The sequence below is a fragment of the Dermacentor albipictus genome, chromosome 9 (assembly GCF_038994185.2).
Source record: "Dermacentor albipictus isolate Rhodes 1998 colony chromosome 9, USDA_Dalb.pri_finalv2, whole genome shotgun sequence".
In the NCBI taxonomy this organism is placed as follows: Eukaryota; Metazoa; Arthropoda; class Arachnida; order Ixodida; family Ixodidae; genus Dermacentor; species Dermacentor albipictus.
The window spans coordinates 108,175,913-108,190,094 of record NC_091829.1 but is presented as its reverse complement, the minus strand read 5'-3'; the positions used below and the strand labels follow the sequence as shown (position 1 = coordinate 108,190,094).

The 14,182-nt window shown below is 45.4% G+C and overlaps 1 protein-coding gene across 1 annotated transcript in view; it reads left to right on the top strand.

Moving 5' to 3' along the window:
* The window catches only part of LOC139050179 (uncharacterized), a 50,568-nt gene that overhangs the window by 19,391 nt on the left and 16,995 nt on the right, over positions 1–14,182 (top strand). The window contains exons 4-5 of the mRNA XM_070526387.1: positions 1,226–1,353; positions 10,139–10,286. Coding sequence (XP_070382488.1) covers positions 1,226–1,353; positions 10,139–10,286 — 276 coding nt within the window. The remainder of the gene's footprint in view (positions 1–1,225; positions 1,354–10,138; positions 10,287–14,182) is intronic.

The window sequence follows — 14,182 nt, the reverse complement described above, 5'->3', positions numbered from 1 at the left end:
CTTCCCATGCGTTATAAGGATGCGAGTAAACAGGTGGTAAATGCGTTCTGCGCTCCACCAGGATGCTTTTCGAAATGAAACTTTAACCACCACCACACACACACAAAAAAACAGAAGGGTGTTTATAGCTGCGCGATATAAGGTCCGGGCGCACTGAAAGCTGTGAATCTATGCATATACCTTAGGCTGGCGTTGATAGCTTGAAGAGACCGCCAAATTTGTCCGTATCATCACGGGTTCGGTTTAAGACATGATCTTTAAACAGCTCTAACTTTATTACTTATGGCGTATGCAAATATTCACAAACCACAACACGAACAATACAGCAACCGTAAATCCAAAAAGCGAATGTATAGTTTTCGAATGTGGAGGTTTCGCTATTTAGTAACTGTAGTTTGTAGACATCGTGCAAGGCTGCGTGCTGTCAGGAAATCTGACATTTCAACTAGCTTCCCGAAGAAGGCTAAGTGTCCTCGGGTAGCTAAAAAAAGAACAACAGATCACCAATCCGCACCAAAGCGAAGCATTGATGACTACAGAAATGTATTAGGTAACTATGCAAAGAATAGGTTGCTTTTTAGACCGCATATACTGGAGCAAACACTTCGCTTAATATTTAAATTAACAAACATGGTTTCACACCGGCACAGGCGAACTCACTCGATGACCGCGAACACATGTGTCGACACTGGCGGGATGAGCGCAAACAGAAAGAAGCAAACGCTACCGCTGCCTCTCGCTTCAGCATGTCTCCGAAACGGGAGATTACGCGACCAGCAGAACTAGGCGCATGGGTTCACAGCGCACATGCAGGCATTAGCCATCTCGGCTCGCTTTGCGTTTGCACCCGCCACAGATAACGCTTACGGGCAGCATACGCGCACAACTACGTGTGACTGCATGAACAGCCACGGCCGAGCTAGAGGAGATGCGTGTCCGCCTGCCCTCCTGCCCGCCCCTAAATACGCGCTGGAACACGGCACCTCGGGATGAAATGCCACTAATTTCTTTATGTCAACGAAAAACGCAAACAGGAACACGCCTATGAACACGAAAACGGGAACAGGAACACGCCTAGGAACACGAAAACGCAAACGCAAACACGCCTATAAAAGAAGCGATCATTATGAATTGTATGTTTTTCTTTCCATTTTCGCTCTTTAGATTTACCACTGACCGACGCAATCATTTCGTCTTATCATTCAATTTTATTTTGATTTCTCAGAATCTGAAGGCTCTACAAGTGTCAACAAACGCCGTCAACTCGAAAACATTAATTGCTCTTGGCATATTCAATTATCGTGGCAATAACGCGATGGGCGTCCTCAGCGATATGTTCAACGACGCTGTCACGTAAGTATAGAATGTCCGAACATATCATTTCCCATCGTGTATTACAGCAAAGCTTTTAATGAAGCTAGAAGCACTTCAAAACTTTATATCCATGTATTTTACAATATTCTGAGAAAAAATCAAATCACTCACGAAGTTTATACTGTGAGAAAATGCGTGGAAGCTGAAGGGCAGTGCACAGGAAAATTGTGTCAGTTAACCAGAGGGTAAATAAAAATTTCTAAGCCCTCATTTTCGTCGTCTTTAGAGGCGTTATATGACACGCTGACTGAGTTTCCCCGCTTCTTCGGGAGGACCAAAAATGGTTGAAATTTCATATTACCAGGAAATGAGGGCCACTGTCTTCCAAATGGCTATCGAAAGCATGAAGTGCTTATGCTAATATTGCGCTCTAATATACTCAGTCCAGCTCTGCCGATTTATTATGCCGTATAAAAAAATTGCGTTTTTGCGGTCTTCTGAGTGAATTACGCGAGCACCTCAGTATATTTCGTTGAAGCAGCAAATATGTAGTGATCAACGAACAACAAATTATGCAGTGTAAGTGTAAGTGAATAACAAATTTTGGAGAAGATTCAAGTTTTACAGGGCGTCACAGTGCGGTTATCCACAAAGTTTCTCGCAGCCATAAAATGACTGTGAAAGGCGTAATGTCTGATTCAGTGAAAATAAATGTAACGTTAAGAGCAATGTCTGGCGAAACCACCAGAACCTTGGCCTAAATAAGAGCGTTGCCAATAATTTGTAAACCAGGGCCTTTCTCCAATGTCATGCCTCAAACATGGTTCGTAGTTGCTCTTAACGCCGTGCTAGCTGAACTAAACAAGGACCCTTGTTTTTAATTAGCGAAATTAGTGCCATGGGGCGTTCCATTCGCAGTTGCGCACGTCATGGTACTTAACCAAAACAGTGGCACAGACGACTAAATTTATACCTAAAATGTCTCTCGTACCTCGTGAGCCACTTCACATTGGATTTCCACTGCAAATTTCAATATTATGTGCCAGGTGTTTTAGTAAAAAGTGTGGGAAAACAGACAGCTGAATGTTTCCTCTTAACGTCCCTATGCCGTCATGTAGTATCGCACTGAGTACGAGCTGCCGCTACATGCAAGCGCCCGATAAAGCGGTCGGGCGTTCCAGCTTATACTGCGCACGATATTACCTAGTTGTCTTGGTTCGTGGTTCCTTCAGAATATTTTACGTTACACATCATTTTCATGTGGCTGGATTAGGGCTTTGGGGATGGAGTGAAGAAAAAAATACTTGATGCTGTCATGTTTGATTTTCCCGTTGACATACCTGGCATATAGTCTACATTTTGTAAACCTGACAAAGCGGGTCGAAGAAACAAAAAATCCTAATGAGTTCTGAAACTAAGCTTTTTGTGTTTTTAAAGATAAAAAAAATCTGAAGTTTCACTTGCCAAAACCACGATTTGATTATGAGGTGCGCCATAGTGGGGTACTCCTGAATAATTTCGACCACCTGGGCTTCGTTAACGGGCACGTAAATCCAAGTACACGGGTGTTTTTTTATTTCCTCTCATGATTTCGTCCCGGGATTCAACCCGGGATCTCGTGCCTGGCAGCTCAACGTGGATTTCAAGATGGAAGGAATCTCATGCAATTAAATTTTTGACGAGCCGAATTAGCGCCTAGAGGTGGAAGCTGCACGCTATAGGTAATGTGTAGGCAAACATCAATCCGTGTGGGTGAGTTGTGCTTTCTGCATTAAATGTAGTAAATGCAGTAAATGCCTACGCAAATCTAATCTGCCTGTCCTGCCATATAACTACAAACACCACGGAGTGAAACTTCAATAACATGCACAATATGGAAGATACGTGCATAAGCTCAAATGCATGAGCATAAAATGTGACGTTTGTAAAATATTCACTAGGGAGATTTAGAATATTGTTTCTCACCTTACGTAGGTTAAACGCGAACACATTTGTGGGGCATTAGGGTGCGCGTCCTTCCAGGACATCTAGAACGCACGGAAGACGTCCTAAAACAGCGCGCCGTATGGTGCCTACTGCCAAACGTAGCCAAGCCAAGACACTCCATTAGCAGCCACTCGGTTGCTGCTATGCGCACGCGTCTCGTTTGTACTACGGGCGCAGTAGTCGCAAGAAGATCTCAGAAATCGGATACGTTACGCACTCATAACTAACGTTTCAGTTTAGTTGAGAGAAAGCGAAAGCTCATTTCAATAGCTATTCACGATCACGTACGTTAAACGCGAACACATTTGCGGGGAATTAGGGTGCGCGTCCTTCCAGGACATCTAGAACGCACGGAAGACGTCCTAAAACAGCGCGCCGTATGGTGCCTATACTGCCAAACGTATCCAAGCCAAGACACTCCATTAGCAGCCACTCGGTTGCTGCTATGCGCACTCGTCTCGTTTGTACTACGGGCGCAGTAGTCGCAAGACGATCTCAGAAATCGGATACGTTACGCACTTATAACTAACATTTCAGGTTAGTTGAGAGAAAGCGAAAGCTCATTTCAATAGCTATTCATGATCAACGGGAGTCCAAGAGCAGCCATCACCAGAGAATTCCCTCTGAAGTGGGAGCCATGGGTGCCGCCATGTTCGACAACGCTACTTCATAGCATCCGTAAGCTCCATAATAGCATCCGTAACCGTAGCATCCGTAATAAAGTGCGCTATCATAGCGCACGCAAACCGCAGAAAGCCAACGACGTTCGGAGCACGCGCAGTCAGGATGACGCTATCATTTTAAGTACGTAATGCGTTTACGTTTGGTTGCAAACGCTATTCCGTAATTCTGTATTGTTGTCCCATTTCGTTATAGTTCCCTCTATTCCGGGGGAACTCCTCGTGTATATTTTGAGAAAATAAGGGGAAGGCTACAGGTTGTGCATAGGCGAAGTACAAAGCGTGAGGCGAAGTAGCGGCTTTCGCCATAAATTACGTATATGAGTGCTCCGAATCTTCATAAGATCCAGCCTGCTGCTGTGGCAAAACTACAAATGCCTCTAACTTTATATTCGTTGAGCACGGGAGCAAAGCCTTGGAAATTGTGTGTGCAAACTTAGATGCACGTGAAACAAATGCAGCCTTTGTAAACCATTACTTTCAAAAGGTCTTAAAGTGACCTTAGGCCATCTTTAGTTGTTTCCCAGTGTTTCTAAGGGACTCTTCATTTCGGAAAGCTTATAGTTGGCGAAAGCAAACGCGACTTTATGAGCTATGTTTATGCGAAGTTGAAAATGTTTGTGGTTAACACCGCCTGCGTAATAAATTACGAATCGACGCACCCCAAAGCGTGAATGACTAAATTTTACGAGTGGTAGGAGATGTATCCAGATGCTCAGGCAGAAGTACAAATGCCATCAACATCAAATTTACCGAACGTAGGCCGCCATTGGAATCTGAACCTGGCAACGTTTAACGTTAGAACGTTATCTAGTGAGGCGAGTCTAGCAGTGTTATTGGAGGAATTAGAGGGTCATAAATGGGATATAATAGGGCTCAGTGAGGTTAGGAGGAGAAAAGAAGCATATACAGTGCTAAAAAGCGGGCACGTACTGTGCTACCAGGGCTTAGCGGAGAGACGAGAACTAGGAGTCGGAGTCCTGATTAATAAGGAAATAGCTGGTAACATACAGGAATTCTATAGCATTAACGAGAGGGTGGCAGGTCTTGTTGTGAAACTTAATAAGAGGTACAAATTGAAGGTGGTACAAGTCTATGCCCCTACATGCAGTCATGATGACCAGGAAGTCGAAAGCTTTTATGAAGACGTGGAATCGGTGATGGGTAAAGTCAAAACAAAATACACTATACTGATGCGCGACTTCATTGCCAGGGTAGGCAAGAAGCAGGCTGGAGACAAGTGAGTATTGGAATATGGCATAGGCTTTAGGAATAGCAGAGGAGAGTTATTAGTAGAGTTTGCAGAACAGAATAATATGCGGATAATGAATACCTTTTTCCGTAAGCGGGTTAGTCGAAAGTGGACGTGGAGGAGCCCTAATGGTGAGACTAGAAATGAAATTGACTTCATACTCTGCTCGAACCCTGGCATCATTCAAGATGTAGACGTGCTCGGCAAGGTGCGCTGCAGTGACCATAGGATTAGGCTAGACTTGAGGAGGGAACGGAAGAAACTGGTACACGAGAAGCCAATCAATGAGTTAGTGGTAAGAGAGAAACTAGAGAAATTCCGGATCAAGCTACAGAACAGGTATTCGGCTTTAACTCAGGAAGAGGAACTTAGTGTTGAAGCAATGAACGACAATATCATGGGCATCATTAGGGAGTGCGCAATAGAAGACGGTGGTAACGCCGTTAGACAGGAAACGAGTAAGCTATCGCAGGAGACGTAAGATCTTATCAAGAAACGCGAATGTATGAAAGCCTCTAACCCTACGGCTAGAATAGAACTGGCAGAACTTTCAAAGTTAATCAACAAGCGTAAGACAGAGGACATCAGGAACTATAATATGGATAGAATTGAACAGGCTTTCAGGAAAGGAGAAAGCCTAAAACCAGTGAAGAAGAAACTAGGAATAGGCAAGAATCAGATGTGTGCGTTAAGAGAAAAAGCCGGCAATATCGTTACTAATATGGATGAGATAGTTCAAGTGGGTGAGGAGTTCCATAGAGATTTATACAGTACCAGTGGCACCCACGACGATAGTGGAAGAGAGAATAGCCTAGAGGAATTCGATATACCACAGGTAACCCCAGAAGAAGTAAATAAAGCCTTAGGAGCTATACAAAGGGGGAAGGCAGCTGGGGAGGATCAGGTAACAGCAGATTTGTTGAAGGATGGTGGTCAGATTGTTCTAGAGAAACTGGCCACCCTGCATACGCAATGCCTAATAACCTCGAGCATACCGGGATCTTGGAAGAACGCTAACATAAACCTAATCCATAAGAAAGGGGACGCCCATGACTTGAAAAATCACCGACCGATCAGCTTACTGTCCGTTGCCTACAAAGTATTTACTAAGGTAATCCCAAATAGAATCAGGAACACCTTAGACTTCTTTCACCCAAAGGACCAGGCAGGATTCCGTAAAGGCTACTCAACAATAGACCATATTCGCACTATGAATCAAGTGAAAGAGAAATGTGCAGAATATAAGCAACCCTTATATATAGCTTTCATTGACTACGAGAAAGCGTTTGATTCAGTCGAAACCTCAGCAGTCATATAGGCATTATGGAATCAAGATGTAGATGAGCCATATGTAAAACTACTGGAAGATATCTATAGCGGCTCCACAGCCACCGTAGTCCTCCACAAAGAAAACAACAAAATCCCAATAAAGAAAGGCGTAAGACAGGGAGATACGATATCTCCAATGCTATTCACAGCATGTTTACAGGAGGTATTCAGAGGCCTCGAGTGGGAAGAATTGGGGATAAAAGTTGATGGAGAATTCCTTAGCAACTTGCGATTCGCTGATGATATTGCCTTGCTTAATAACTCAGGAGACCAATTGCAATGCATGTTCACTGACCTGGAGAGCCAAAGCAGAAGGGTGGGTCTGAAAAGTAAACTGCAGAAAACTAAAGTAATGTTTAGCAGCCTCGGAAGAGAACAGCAGTTTACGATAGGTAGCGAGGCACTGGAAGTGGTAAGGGAATACATCTACTTAGGGCAGGTAGTGACCATGGATCCGGATCATGAGACTGAAATAACCGGAAGAATAAGAATGGGTTGGGGTGCGTTGGGCGGGCATTCTCAAGTCATGAACAGCAGGTTGCCACTATCCCTCATAAAGAAAGTGTATAACAGCTGTGTCTTACCAGTACTCACATATGGGACAGAAACCTGGAGGCTTACGAAAAGGGTTCTGCTGAAATTGAGGACGACGCAACGAGCTATGGAAAGAAGAATGATGGGTGTAACGTTAAGGGATAAGAAAAGAGCAGATTGGGTGAGGCAACAAACGCGGGTAAATGACATCTTAGTTGAAATCAAGAAGATTTGGGCATGGGCCGGACGTGTAATGAGGAGGGAAGAAAACCGATGGTAATTAAGGGTTACGGACTGGATTCCAAGGGAAGGGAAGCGTAGCAGGGGGTGGCAGAAAGTTAGGTGGGCGGATGACATTAAGACGTTTGCAGGAGCAGGGCCACAATTAGTACATGACCGGGGTAGTTGGAGAAGCATGGGAGAGGCCTTTGCCCTGCGGTGGGCGTAACTAGGATGATGATGATGATGATGATGATGTTGATGATGATAGGGGAATCCCATCGCCAATGTGTGTGCGAACTTTAGTTTACGTGTATCAAATACAGCACTTCAGAAACGTTCCTTTCTGAGAATCTTCAAAGCGCTGTGGGTTTATCTCAAGGTCGGTATCACGACGCAGCCGATCGAGCTCCTTGCTAGACACAATTTATATTTGGCGAAAACACGGGGCAATGTTATGAGTCGTGTGTAGACAGAACTTTAGTTTTTGTCAGCGGCGGAGAGCATGGAACTTGGCGCTCACAAATGCCAGCAAGATCACATTTGGTCAATTAAAAATGCCGGACCGCTATGATAAATCTGTGGGCGAAATTTCAATGCGCTTCAACGAAATTCAGCTTTGGTAGAGCATTTCGAAACGAGTGTCACACGTCCGTTATCAGCTATATTTCGGTTTCCCGAGGAGTCCCTGAGCGCCAGCAACATGATACATTACAGCAATGGGCAGCATTTAAAGCCTTTTGTATCGCGCAGTTTCAACGCCTCTTCCCTAATTAGCCGCGTTACAAATCATTATTATACCTGTTCGTCGGTACCTGCATGCGTTGTACTACAAGGTTTACCTGGTGACTTCAGTGCACTAATTGAGGCGGCTTGTTTATGTTTGGCGAATTTAAGAGCTGGATCTTAGGTAACATTTAGGTAGAGGTGATCGCAGGTGGGTTTCTCACGTTATGTCTATTAAATTACACTCGCCAACCTTCCGGAGATTGAAAGGTGTCTTAAAAACCGTCTAATTTTACCCTATTTCTCTGCCAGGTCTCTAAATTCTACCGATATCAAACTTATCGAAAATGGCGCGAAAGCTATGTCACACCTGTGAGCAAAGGTACTTGCACGTTGATCGAGTATAGCCTTTGAGAACAATTTCTTGGCCAAGGACGCGATGGCGTTGCATATGGCCCGTCTACGCTCACTTCCCAGCGTCGAGGAGGTGAAAGTGCGTGCCCCAAAGTTTGTATTAGACGAGAACAATGGGTAGGGTGTGGGTTACGTGTAGGCAAAATTTAAAAGTGTTTTCGTTGATTAGGAGCTGCGCATTAAGTTGCATAATCATGCACTTCAACGCGTGCATGACTGAATTTCATGAGCACCAGAAAAATTCGCGAATAAGTTTTATAAGAACTACAATCACATACAGATAACTTTTTTTAAATTCCGCAATGTAGTAATTACTCAACAGAAGTTTTCACAATAGCTCGAAGGAAACTGCTTCGCTCGAGATTGCGCTGTGATTCTGCAAGGTCGCACAAGTCCCCTGCCATGTTTCGGAGCATTCGAAAAAAAAAAGGCTAAATTAGTATTCATCTTTTTAGTTGTTTGAGAATGTCAGTTTTGTATAATACAATTCAGAACAAGGGAACGAATATACAGAGGGTTACAGTGAAGCCGATCTGATACTTGCAGTATAAGGTGACCTCTACATGTGCTTGACGAATCTCACTGCCCTGTTAGCTGGTCTGACATTTTGACACCGACCCTTGCAATAATGGGCGAGGCTGTATACATTGTTTAGGATACGCCTTAAATTCTGTCACAAGGTTTACGCCAAGTATTTACCCTGAGAATAAAAGAACTATCAGGAAATGCTACGGGAGAAATTCACCAGACATATAAGCAATCCAACGTAAAACATTTTAATGGAAGTATCCGCTCTTAGCCTTTATCTTACACTTATCACGGCCTGCAAGGCATCCCCAGAAGAATTTTGTTACACGATCGCATCAGGGATCCTTTCAGGGCATCAGGGTCCATTGGATTTAGTTAAGGGCAGCCCTCCGGCCACTGTTCAGCTGGAATGAAGTCGGTCACGAGAGTGCGACATCGGCGACATGGTGCAGAGTCGTTCGTGGATTGTTTTGCTGGGGCGCCGTCCTACTGCGAACTCCAAGAGTATTCCCAGAGGTGGGAAAGGGATCGGGGCAGGAAAGGGAGCTCCAGAACATCTTGAAGGTATACGCGCCAGTCTCGATGTTTGCGCATTTGGTCACAAAACGAGGAGGAATGTAGGACAAGGGTGGTTACCCAAGCTCCAACCGTGACCGACATTGCACGGGAGTTTCGAACAGCTCTACGAATGGCTCCATCAGCAAGCCCTGACGAGTTTTGTGACGGGCCATAATCGGTGAAGGCAGTTGCCCCCTGCTTGTACAGAAGGCATTTCCTCAACATTTTGTCTGCACTTCGGTCAGGTCACGTCTGCTCTGGAACTGGTAGTGGAACAGCTTGAGATCCCGTGCTTGACGAAGCACTTGCGGCCTTAATGAAGCACTGGAACCCTTGGCGAGACTCCAGGCTAGTACGGGACGTCTCCTGAACTTTGTGCGTTCGATATATATATATATATATATATATATATATATATATATATATATATATATATATATATATATATATATATATATATATATATATATATATATATGTATATATATGCGTGTATGTGTGTGTGTGTGTGTGTGCGTGCACGAGGTGCTTTGCTAGCGAACAAAGCTTGTATGCCTGCGTTTGCTGAACGAGGGGCATCGTGCATCACTCGCTGCAGCAACCACGTTGCGGATACGGTCATCGTCTACTCCTCTGTGGGCTGGATCGAGCGAGAGAGCGAATGCTACAGCCACCCGCCATCTGTATTTCAAAGAAGCGACCTGAAAGGGGTGGCTCGCGATCATGCCAACCGGGCACCAGATATGGTGAGTAAACCCACGTGGTTCAATGCTCTTGCATTAACACTTCGACACATGGCGCTCCACTACGGATATCCCTTGAGACGAGCACTTCACTAAAATAACAATTAAATAACAAACGAAGGTTTAGAACTGCTTCATTTGCATGAACCCAAAGCGAGAGGGCCGTGACAAAAAACACGAGGATACCTAACAAATTTCTTACGAGTTGTGAATGCGAAGGTTGCAATGTGGGCTTGAAGATTGTGAATGCGAATGCATTAATGTCCAATTCAACGCCGCTGAGCTTTCCTTGGAGTAATGAACCTCCAGGCAAGCAGCAGCATTGAAACGCTTGACACGTTTCGATTTGGCCTTACCGAGGCGCAGTTAGAATACTGGCGTGAACTAGCGCTCTCAAGGAACGTGCGGATAAGACAAGCTTGAAAGTAATTGGGCGTCGAGGTGATGTCTTCTCCCCTCACACAACACCTGGTGTGCTACTGCGGCAGCAAGTGTCAGCTTTGCCACGCTCCGCTCCATCGAGGCGCGTTCGTGCCTTGGCATCTCAGCTAATGGAAACTCCATCGAGTTGTGCACGTGAAGTGGCGTGGCAGCCAACGGGATTTTAGCTGCCGTTTCGCTGCTACAGACGCCGGACGTCGGAATGAGGCATTTGATGCGAACCAGCAGTTTCCAAGAGCTCAATTTCACGCCCCTTAACAGATGGATGACGTTTCACTGCACGGTTCATGTACTTGCCGTGTCCCGATACCAAATCCGATACCGGCGCGAAAGAGCGCTGATGTTTTAGTGGGCACGCGCAAATCGCATCACTTGCTGATCCGACGCGTCTGTTTTTACATGCGCATAGGAAATGGCTAGGGCTCGGTGAACCTACACCGTGCAGTCGGGCTGACTCAGCCTGACTCGACGCTATGGCGACGCAACCCGATGGGGTTTACATGAGATCGACCACCCGATTGCAGCCTGACCAGCAGACTCAATCCGCTGCTGACGGGTTCATATTGTTACGCGAAGCACGAGTCAGTAAGACGAGCAACGTCCTGTGCATACTGCATTGCTGCGATGGCGAGACAGATATTATGAGAGTATGAGGAGTCCGTAGGACAGAACGAAACGCGAGAACTATTCAAAAGAGAGAAAAAAAAGAACTGCATGATGGCTGCTATGTAATTGTTCAGTGCGAGACACGCCTAGTGTAGATGAAGATGGTGTTAGACTAAGGCCTCAGTATCGGATACAGACCACGTGACCTTTGCACGGGAGATAAGGAATCGGTCGGAATAGTGTACACAAAGTAGGTCACAACCGGCGGCATTATAAAAAAGCGCGCCATCGAAAGCACGGTTGAGGTGTGCTGCGAGACCTTTGGTCTGCGGGTGAAGTGCCGCAGTGGTACGGTGGACACTGAGGCGTTCGTTGACAAGCGTGGTAAGAACTTCCGGAAGCAAAAAAGGTTTACGGTCAGGTTCACACTGGCGAATACGGCTTCGAGGCGAACGGAATTCTCCTGCCACCAAAATTCACGTCGTTGTCACCGCTTGCATACCGAGTCGCCCGAACGCGATATAGGCGACATCTGCCGCGTAAAGCGCTCATCTGCAAGCAAGCGCGTGATTTGGCCGGTTGATGAGACCTTCAATTTAGGGATCACCATCCGTTTGTGCGCAGGCGCAAGTAAGGGTAGGCACGACAGAGAAAATTTGGGGGCTTTTGCTCCTTGAATAGTTGACTCGGTCTAGGCACTGCGGAGGAGGTTTCTGGACGAGCACATCATAATTGGATATCTCCGCTCTTTCTGCGCATGCGCGAGGAGCAGCAGTTGCGAGAGAGAAATGTGGGGACTTTCGATCCTTGAGATTTCTCTTCGCCTAGGTACTACGGGGAAGAAAGTTGTTACCTCCGTCCGAGGTGAATTTGTTGCTATTTTGTTGCGACTGTAGCATACAAAATTTTTATAGTCGCAGGGGGATATGTTTGAATGTGACTGGTCTTCTCGGATGACTTTGGTGGCAAAGCATTACATTGCGCCGATGCAGTTCATTGGTGTCGTTGAACAAGGTCTGCATACCCCACAGTAAATTCAGAAGATTCGCGGGAACGGAAACAGTTTATGAATTTGACTGCCGTGCGATGCGAGTTCGTTGCGTTTTTCTTTCTTTTTCTTTTTTTGCGGCGGTAGCATATAAATTCTGATAGTCGCAGTGCGATACGTTTGGACGTGAGGCGTTTTCTCGGATGACTTCAATGGCAAAGCATTACGCGATGCCGATGCATTGTTCATTAGTGTCGTTGAGCATACCACACACTTCTGGCGAATCGTGGGAACGGAAACAGTTTATGAATTCAACTGCCGTGCCGATGCATTAGTTAATGTAACTGAGCGTACAACACACTTGGAGATTCGTGGGAATTTAACATTTTGTACTCTGCGTAGCCATGCAATCTGCGCCGTAAATGGTTGTGAGAGCTGTACAGCCACACTGGCAAAACACTACGCCCTGCGGATGAATACGGAACAAATGTGTGCTAAAGAAACATGGTTGTCATGGAATTTCATAGCAGTAGACTCCCGTGAAAGCTGTACAGTAACCCTCAAATTGGCTACGTGGTGCAGATTCGTAGCGATTCGGAGGTGCTTGCGCGCAAGGGTAATTAATGAAGGAGCGCCTATTACTAATCCCGGCTGTTACGATTTCTAACTCTTATACGGGGCGCTCTGTCTGGGCGAAACAAGGGCTCAGATCGCTACGACCGCGTGCTAAATAGCTCTAAAGGTCTGCCAGTACACTTTTTCGGCGTTTCCGTGCCTGTAATGCGACAGGAGACGTCACGGCAGGTGCGCACGTATATCATACTATATCTTCTGACAGTGGCCGCTTTCCACTTTTGGTGCACTTCGCCGCAATACACTACGTATGCTTGATTGCGCGACACTGTTGCATTGCGAAGAAGCAGACTTAAGGCAAACGGCTTTATGCAACCCTCGAGCCGTCTTGTCTGTCACTGCGTATAGGAAACGCATGCATGTTTTCAGCTGCATCATTTTATAGATGTTTACCCCTCTTTACTAACAAAAGAGGATAACGTACGCTGTGTGGGTGATTGAAAAAAAATGACAAAAAGCCTGGTAACCTATGTGCAGTCAGTCAAAAAAGACTATTTATGCAGCTGGCCACGTTCCTCTAAAAAAAAATGCAATTCAGTGATGACCCTCTGGAGGTTGATCTGCACCTATGTAAGCACAACCGGCTCCGCAGTTTGAAAGTAGGAGCTGAACCCAACTTTTAATGTTCATTATACGGCACTGACAGCGATTAATTTGTGGTCATCCAGTGACAAACGCATCGCACTAAACAGTGAGACTTCGTCTTAATCCGCTATTCTTATGAAGCGAACACGAGCGCAAAAGGTGAAAACAATGTTTTCACACAATGCAAGTCGTCCATGCAGTGGAGTTGCGTTTATAGTTGGTGTGATGTTGACGCACTTACTTTATGAAGCCCAACTTTTGCTGCAACTTAGTTTACGTTAGTGCAGGTGCCTTTACTGGAAACATCCAAACTATGATTTATCAAATCAGGCTGCCGTCTTGTAGTTTTAGAAATTTTCCATTGGTCTTCAGTCTTTGCAGAATCTGGATGAGCTGGCTGCTTGCACAAACCACGTAGCCAATATCAGTGTTACTGTACAGCTTTCACAAGGGTCTACTGCTATGAAATTCGATGACAACCATTTTTCAATAGCATACATTTGTTCCGTATTCATCCGCAGGGCGTAGTGTTTTTCTAATGTGGCTGAACAGGTCCCACAACGATCTGCGTCTCACATTGCATGGCGACGCAACTTTTAGTACTTTCACATACAGAGTACAAAATGTTCCATTCCCAAGAATGTCT